The following is a 9,163-nucleotide window of genomic DNA, read 5'->3' as shown; positions in this document are numbered from 1 at the left end:
TCCCACCCCCGACTCTTTCATCCATCATCCCCTGCCCTCCCCCCACCACCCCGCCAATGCGCACACTGAGTCCCAGGACTCGCTGATGCTGTTACCCGTTTAATTGTTTGTGAGAGAGGGAGCTGTGACAGGTCCCAGAATCAGGAGCATCCCTGTGGCTCTGGGATGGAGAAAAGGGGGCAAGACCCAGCTGCACTATCTCTGAGACCAGCCCACGCCAGTACCCTGGGCACCATGTGGACCCAGAGGCCGTTGGTATTTCCCCAGAACAAAGAGGATTTGCAAAGAGGAAGTTGTTGAATTAAGAGGAGCAGTGACCAAGAGCAGACGTACTGACCTACGAAAGGAGAGGCCAAGAGACACCATGGTGGTGTAACTGCCAGGTGGTTTGGATCAGAGGGGATGTGGGAGACAGGGAAAGGGCTGGGTCAGTCAGTTCATGGGAGGGTGGGGGAGAGATGGGGAGAGAAGTGGCAGAAAGTGACCAGGGACCCACCAGAATTGTGCCACCCACACGTGGGCAAGTGGGGGTGGAAATCTAGTCTTCCCCACACTTGTCTGGGTGCCTTTTTTTTTTTTTTTGGCCATGCCGTGCAAGCAGGAGGGATCTTAGTTCCCCAACCAAGTATGGAACCCACACCCTTTGTCAAATAAATAAATAAAAAATAAAATATTTAAAATACTAATTTTGTCCTGATGGTAAAATAATATTTTTCCTCTTTTGCAAAATTGCCAGCACTCTCTAGTATCTTAAATAACAGAATTCTCTCACACACCCAACCATATATGGTGTCTTATTCTTTATCTTATATTTTAAAACGCATGTTCCTATTTTATTTTCAAAAGCGCACATTATAATCAGTTACAAATACAGCTTTGTCATCCAGTGCAAATTCCAGGTGGACGAGGATTTTGGTCTTGAAAAATCTATTCATGTAATTCACTTCTCCAGACAGGAAAAGGGTCTCAAAACATGGTTCGAAGGATATTTCATTTCTAAAAGTGGATATTTACACTTCATTTTCCTCTGCATCCATAAGTCTGCTCCTGTTCTGGGAAGGTTTGGGGCCCAGCCATTAGCCATCAGAAAACTCAGGCTATTCTGGAGATCGTCTGTGTATCCCCAGCAACAAGCTGCCAGTGGGTGTCTTCAGGACAGCTAGCCAGGCCATGGCCAGACCTGGGGTGCTTATCAAACCTGCCTGCCCAGCTCATGTCTTCAGGACAGCTAGCCAGACCATGGCCCAGATCCCCAATGCTCCCAGCCATGGAGAGGGCCACATACTCACTCCTGCATTTGCGCATGCTCTGCCTGAAGCCCGCCCACACCCCGTCTTGCCCACCCCACACGCATCTTGACTTCCCTCCAACCTCCTCTTAACCATCAAGATGTTGCTCAAATGTCACCGCCTTTGCGAAGCCGCCCTAGCTGCCTCCATGCCCAGCAAAGGGTTGCTCCTCCACTCCAACAGTGCCTCAAGTGACAGTAGGAACAACTGGGCTGTCATCATGCGAAGGTGTCCCCTGTTCCTGTCGTCTTTATGACTCCAGATTCTGGAGCCTGGCATGCTTACCTAATATGTGTTTACTGAATGGAGGAGCAAATGAATGAAAGAATGAGCAAACAATGTTTTTCATGTAAGCCATGGCAGGATCAGATGTCTTTTGACTTTGTTTTTTGCAGGTACAAAGTTAATTATTAGAGACATAGCACAACAATAAGTGGGAGAGCACGTGGAGAGACAGTTTGTTTAGTTAACACAGAAGCAAGGCAGAGATGCACACCCAGAGAGAAAGGGTGGGGGCGTCCCCGCTGTGAGGAGGAGCCAGATCAGTTTTTTGACTGAAACTGGCATCCAGGAGCACGGCCTGAAGGCAGTGCCACCGGAGATGGGAGTATCAGCCTAGTTCAAGTTAGATAGGGCGGGAGTTTGGTCTAAGGCAAAAGAAGAGGTCAGGCTTGAAATATATTTATCCAGAGAATAAGATTTGTAGAACTAATTGACTATTGAGATGATAGTCAGGAGGAAGAATGAGGTTAAACTCCAAGGTTTCTGTCTTGGGAGACAAAGATGCTGACATAATTATGTGAAAATGCAGAGAGATGAGCAGTTTGGGGAGAAAACATGAGTATTTATGTACTTATGTATTTATGTACTTATGTATTTATTTATATTTTGGCTGCTCTGCACAGCTTGCAGGACATCAATTCCCCAACCAGGGGAATTGAACCCCAGGCCACCGCAGTGAAAATGCTGAATCCTAACCACTAGTGACCAGGGAACTCTCCATGAGTTTGTTTTTAGAACTGTCAGGAGGGATATTAGAAGTAGAGACCTGAAATTTTGGAGGGATCAGAGCTGGAGAATAAAGAGTCATCTGAGTTTGCATAGCAATTTAAATAATGGCACTGATGGATAAATGCATAAACTATCATTCATTGTGTAGAATGAGAAAAGGAGAGAGCTGTGGAGAGAATATTCTTGTGTTAGGGCAAGCTAATTGCTATTAATAAGCAACTGCCAAATCTCAGGGGTAGAACTCAAAAGAAGCTTTTTCTTGCTTATGCAACAATTTAGTGTTGGTATTTGGAGGGCAACCTTCCACGAGGTCACTCAGGGACCCAGGCTCCTTCTATCTTATGGCTCTGCCATTCCTAGGGAGGATAATGGGAAGACTGGAAGGGGCCTGTATCATTTTTGCTCACATTCCACCAGACAGAATTCAGTCACATGGTGGTCTCTTTTCCCGGGGGGCTGGGAAATGTAGTTTAGCTGTGTACTCAGGAGGGAAGGGGCTTCCCAGGTGGTGGGAGTGGTAAAGAATCTGCCTGCCAATGCAGGAAGAGACACGAGTTCAATCCCTGGGTCAGGAAGAGTCCCCTAGAAGAGGGCACGGCAACCCACTGCAGTATTCTTGCCTGGAGAATCCCATGGACAGAGGAGCCTGGCGGGCTACAGTCCATAGGGTCGCAAAGTTGGACACGACTGAAGCGACTTAGCATGTATGCTCGCCAGGAGGGAAAGAGGAACAGTCCTCACCACACTGAGGGGATACCACAATTTGAGGAAGAAGGATCTGCAGGAGACAGAAGAGAGCCTTGAGGAGAGAAACCAAGAGAAAATGACGTCTAGGGGGAAAAAAGGGAGAAATGGTTCGAAGAAGGGCTGTCAGGAGCTAGCCTGGACTAGAGAGAGGCAAGCAAGGACGGAAGTGCAACAATGGAGCTCGAGCTTGAGCTCTTTCCGTTTTGTGCCGCAGGACCCTTGCTTGCCTCATGTGAGTCCAGGTCCTGCTGGGGTCGAGTGCTGCAGAGGCAGAAATCAGAGAAGTCTGGGAAGAGGCCAGGGTCTAGCAATCAGTCAATGGTCCCAGCGACCTTAGCAGGTGGTTCCGATGAAGAAATGGAATCTCCAGCACTTCTGGAACAGGAACCTGCCTGAAGTCCCAGTACCATAATTGGCAGTTTCCTGGTTTTATTGTTCAGAAGCCCGGCTCTAATCTGTTCGGGGGCCTGAAAGTACTTTGGGAAGAAGGAAGGGAAGGGAAGTGGCTATATGCTGAGTTTCTACTCTGTGTCACCCGTGAAGTTTTTCACTTGAGTCTCAGCTGAAACCATGAGGATGGTATTATCCCATTTTACAGCTAAGGAAATGGAGGAACAGAAAAAGGTCAAGAGGCATCTGAGATCAAAAAGGGTGGACGTAGGATCTCCCCAGTGCACCATCAGAAAGGCTCTCCAGGGGCTTCCCGGGTGGCTCAATGGTATTAATAAAGAACCCACCTGCCAATGCAGGAGACACGGGTTTGATCCTGGATCTGGGAAGGTCCCACACGGGGAGGAGTAACTAAGCCCGTGTACCACAACAACTGAGCCCATGTGCCCTAGAGCCCGAGCTCCGCAACAAGAGAAGCCACTGCAATAAGCCCATGCAGTGAAACTAGAGACTAGACCCCGCTCACCGCAACGAAGACCCAGCACAGCCAAAAACAAATAAAATTATTATTATTATTTATAAAAACGCTGTCCAGCCCTCAGAAGGACCACAGGCCCTGGGGCAGGGCTGGGGAGGCTGGTGACTGGCAAGAATAGGAACCCTCTGCTCAAAGAGGAGAGGACTTCTGAGCTATTGTGTCTGAGTGTCCTGGAGGCAGGAGGGAGCCCCAGACTGGGGCAGGGCTCTGGTCGGGTGACGGGGCTGGTCAGACTGGCCCCACCCACCTCCCTCTGGCAGCCCCACCCCCAGCTTCCGGCCTCTCCAAACATTGGATCCAGCAGTGGACACACCAGTCGGCCAGCTCCAAGCTCTCATGGACCCTGAAGGTAAAGAAGCCTCCCAGACCTCTCTCCTCTGTGTCCCTGCACCACCCTCTGCCCCTCTTCTGCCCATCCCCGCATCCCATCTCGCCTCCGTCCTCAGCCTTCCTCCTCCAAGATGAGTCTCCACTGGTCCCCAGCTACTCTCTTACCTACCCCTGTCTCCCTCCAGCCTCTCCGACCCCAAGCACTCTTTTCTGCCCTCCAAAGGCCTCTTCTCACTCTAGTTTCTCTCTCCACCACGGGTCCCAAGTTGAGCTCTGGGGAAGAAAGGGGCTTGAGCTCTGGGAAATTCAGGGATGGCCTGGAAGTGGCCACATCTTTGGGGGTGCTGAAGGTGCAGGGTAGTGGGAGGCTGGAGCAGCTCCGGACTTTGCCTCTCACTAACAACTCTGGAGGAGTGAGGCAAAGTCCTATCCCATGCACCGTGAGGGTGGGGGAGGGGGCCTGAGTCCTGTGAGTCCTGGGATTCGAACGCATGTGAGGAGTGATGCCCAGAGGAGGCTGGATGCAGGATGGTACAGGCTAGGCTTTGGGGTCAAAAAGCCTCCTGTTCGAATCCAAGCTCCACTAGGAATAGGCTGTGTGACCTTGAGCCAGTCACTTGAGGTCTCAGGGCCCCATTTCCTTGTATCTGCAAAATGATAATACTATTAATAGTTTCCTGCTCCTGAGGTTGGGGATGGGGGCAGGGAGTGACAGGAACATGGAGGGCTCCCTGCAGCTTCACAGTCCTCTCCCCAGCCTTCTCCTTCCCCAGCTCTGGCCTCCCTCCCCTGGGCCCTCTTGCTTGGCCGTGGAAGCAGCTCCTGGGGGGTCAAGACCAGTTCTCAGTTTAGAAATTATCTCAGAGGACTTCCCTGATGGTACAGTGGATAGGAATCCACCTGCCAATGCAGGGAACACGGCGTCGATCCCTGATCTGGGAAGACCCCACACGCCGAGGGCTCCTAAACTCTGTGTGCCTGTAGCTATGAGCCTGCGTGCTGCAGCTACTGAAGCCCGTGGGCCTAGAGCCTGTGCTCCCGACAAGAGAAGCCGCCGCAGTGAGAAGCCTGTGCGCTGCAACCAAGAGTAGACCCCGCTCACTGCAACTATAGAAAGCTGGTGTGCAGCAACAAAGACCCAGTGCAACCAAAATTAAGCAAATAAACAAATTTTTTTTTTTTTTTTAAAGAAATGATCTCAGAGTGAGAGCTGGGGTTCAGGTCCCATCCCTGCCACCAGCTAGTTGTGTGACCTTGAACAAGGTGCTTAGCCTCGCTGTGCCTCGATTTCCTCATTGGGTCAAGAGTAAACAGTGCCTACCCTCAGGTTGTGGCGAGGATTACATGAGATAATACACGTCAGGCGCCTGGTACTGAGATCACTCAGTGCAGTTACACTGGTGATGATGTTGGTCCTCACAATCGTCTCTCCAGCTCCGAGACCACCCAGGTTCCAGTTCCATTCTGGGGATATGTGCTTGGATTGTCAACTCAAACTCCTCTGGTGCCACCAGCTCCATTTATGTTCATGTCTCACCAGCTTCCCACTCAGAACGGAAACCTCAGGGTCACCTTTGACAGCTCCCTCTCCCTTGAACCCCAATATCCAGACAGTTGCTGTGTCCTATGGATTTACCTCCACGTCTTTCCGGTCCTGCCTCCCTCTGGGGGAGCCTTCACACATGTGATGACACTGATGTTTAACCAAGCCAGAAGGGTTGGTGCTGGGATCACTGACCGGAAGTTAAGCCAGGAGGGAGTAGTCAGATCAGTGGGGTGAGGCAAAGGCTGGGGACGCAGAGGAGAGGAGGGGCGAGGACAGAGTTGGGCCAAAAGCAGATGGCAGGCTGGGACTTCCCTGGTCGTCCAGGGGCCAAGACTGTGCTCCCAATGCAGGGGACCTTGGTTCAGTCCCTGGTCAGGGAACAAGATCCTGCATACTGCAACTAAAGATCCCACACCCTGCAGTGACCAAGACCCAGCACAGCCAAATTTTAAAAGAAGAAGAAGCAGATGGCAGGCTGGTGGCCCAAGTGTGAGCAGGGGGAGATTCCCAGGTCTGGGGGTGTGGAGTGCAGGAGGCAGTCCCTGTAAACAGATGCTCTCCCTTTACCCTTTATCTTGGTTCACTGCTTCCTTGCCTAAGCTATTGCAATTGTCTTGCAACTTATATCTTTCAGGGTTTCCCAGGTGGCTCAGACAGTAAAGAATCTGCCTGTAATGTGGGAGACCTGGGTTCAGTCCCTGGGTTGGGAAGATCTCTGGAGGAGGGCGTGACAACCCTCTCCAGTATTCTTGCCTGGAGAATTCAATGGACAGAGGAATCTGGCGGGTTACAGTCCACGCGGTTGCAAAGAGTCAGACACAACTGAGAGACTAAGCACATTACATCTTTCAAGAACCCTAGGCGTGAGACTTCCCAGGTGGTCCAGTGGCTAAGACTCTAGGCTCCCAATGTAGGGGGCCTAGGTTTGATCCCTGGTCAGGGAACTAGATCCCACACGCCACAGCTAAATATCCCACATGCCAAAACTAAAAAGATCTCACTTGTCACAGTGAAGATCAAAGATCCCAGCAGGGGTGGGGTGGGGTGGGGTGGAAGCGGGGCTGCAACTAAGACCTGGCACAGCATTTATTTAAATAAATAAAAAATTTTTTTAAATCTTAAAGGAAAAAAAAAAAGAATCCTAGGTACAACTTGCACACGGAAACTTAAAAGTGCATTTTTCATCATGTGACTTCAGATCAAAAGTTTGATGGATCTGCCATTGCCTGTTAAGTGAGACCCTAACTGCTTCCTGTTATTCAGGGCCTGCTCAGTCTGGCCTCTTCCTCCCACTCAGCTCTCTCTCACCCTGTGCACCCTCGGCTCCATAAGCCTCAGGCCTTCCTCTGCCCATCTAGCCCCAGCCTATTCTCAGAGCCAGCCTTCTCCTTAACAACAGGTCTCCTCTCCTTGTCTGAAGGCCTGTAGATCGTTTTACCACTTGTGTGTTGGGCAATCCCCTCTGGCTCTGGTCATTTCGCCTCTCTAGGGAGAGAAGGGGAAAAGAAAACTTCTGGAAGCCGAGGTGCTAACCAGCCTCTGTCTCCATCTGGTGTTTGCCAAATGGATCAACAAATAAATAGATGGGAGAACAAAGCTGCCAGAGTCAGACACCTGGGTTCAACGACACCAGCTGGGTGGGCATTGGCTCAGGCCCTTAACGTGAGCCGCCCATTTCCTCCTCATTGTAACCCTGTACTTTTTTCATGAAACTGACTCTCAGAGAGGTTAGGAAATTGCCTAAGGTCACCCAGCCTGTAGGTGATGGAGCCAGGATTCAAATCAGGCATTTCCGACCAAGCCCGCCCCTGCCCCCCACGCAGGCTATTCTTACTGCCCCAGGGATAGAACGCTGGATCCCTGGATTGGCTTATAGAATTCTGTGGATAGTGATATGATAAATATATAATAATTTAAAAATAATTTAGCGAATTATGTGATAAGGTGGGATAAGTGAGGGGACTCTGGGTCAGCCTGCCTAGACTTATCCTGCCTTCACACACTTCAGAGCTGTGTGAACTTTGGGCAAATTACTTTCTTATTCAGTGCCTCAGTTTCCTTATCTGTAAAAGGGGGATAATAATAGTACCTACCTTATGAGTGTTGTTGGGAGGATTAAATGTATTAATATGTAGAAAATGCTTGGGACAGGGCTAGGGAAGGACCATACGTGTTAGCTGTTATTCTTATTATACACGATGTCACTTCAGATTCTATTATAGACAAGTGGTAGCAGGCATCAGAGTTTTAAGAAAAACCTATAAATGCAAAACCTTTAAAACTGACATCTATTTAAAATTTTTTTCCAGTCAGTTGGGGAAAACCATCATCACTTGCTTTTAGCTGGAACATTTTTTCAGCCTCATATAAGTCACTGTTGTTCCAAGTACAAGCCACATGGTTACACATGGTTACACCCGGTCACATATCAAATTAAGAACAAAAACTTGTGGTATTTGTCTTACGTGCATTTGTAGAACCTGCCTTTGTGCCGGTTCATCAAAAGCATGATCAAGTACTTATTACATGAGAGGAAGAAAGATGCAGGGATGGGAGCTCTGATTCTAGCCCATTCCCTCTTGGTACCAAGCCACTGGCCAGTTAGGGCAACATAGAAAAATGAGTTAATAGGGATTCTCTGGTGGTCCAGAGGTTAAGAATCCACCTTGGAATGCATGGAATGCTGGTTTGATCCCTGGTCGGGAAACTAAGATTCCACATCCGTTGGAGCAGCTAAGCCCGTTGGCCACAACTACTGAGCCAAGCATTCCAGAGCCTGTGCACCCATAGAGAGGTTTGTGTCCTAGAACAGAAGGTGGCAAGTGCTGCCATAATTAAGACCCAGTGCAATTAAGACCTGATGCAGCCAAATAAAAGAGTGAGGAAAGTTTTAAAAAAAAAATCAGTCAACAATCCAGAATCCAGATGAGAACAGCAAAAGTGCCAGTGGTGGGAGCAGGGAGGAGGAATCTTCAAATATTCTGCCAGAGTCTTCAGTTTATCTGCATCTTTTTACATTATTTGTAAAGAGAGAAATGCAGGAAATTTCCCCAGATGCTTTGTGTGTGTGCATGCTCAGTTCAGTCGTGCCCGACTCTTAGCGACCCCATGGACTGGAGCCTACCATGCTCCTCCATCCATGAGATTTCCCAGGCAAGAATACTCAAGTGGGTTGCCATTTCCTCCTCCAGGAGATCTTTCTGACTTAGGGATCGAACCCCCATCTCTTGCGTCCAGCAAGAGGCAGGCGGATTCTTTACATCTAGTGCCACCTGGGAAGCCCCACCCCCTACCCCCCATCCCCGCCCAGAT

At 49.6% G+C, this 9,163-nt stretch overlaps 1 protein-coding gene across 1 annotated transcript in view; it reads left to right on the top strand.

Moving 5' to 3' along the window:
• The first annotated feature begins 4,243 nt into the window (after window positions 1–4,243).
• Window positions 4,244–9,163, top strand: part of QPRT (quinolinate phosphoribosyltransferase) — a 17,558-nt gene continuing 12,638 nt past the window's right edge. Inside the window, exon 1 of the mRNA XM_010837318.1 lies at window positions 4,244–4,324. Coding sequence (XP_010835620.1) covers window positions 4,312–4,324 — 13 coding nt within the window. The 5' untranslated portion in view covers window positions 4,244–4,311. The remainder of the gene's footprint in view (window positions 4,325–9,163) is intronic.

Source organism: Bison bison, unplaced genomic scaffold (genome assembly GCF_000754665.1).
Source record: "Bison bison bison isolate TAMUID 2011002044 unplaced genomic scaffold, Bison_UMD1.0 scf7180017864072, whole genome shotgun sequence".
Lineage (NCBI taxonomy): Eukaryota > Metazoa > Chordata > Mammalia > Artiodactyla > Bovidae > Bison > Bison bison.
Note: the sequence above shows the minus strand (reverse complement) of the source record. Positions and strands in the feature narration are given on the sequence as shown.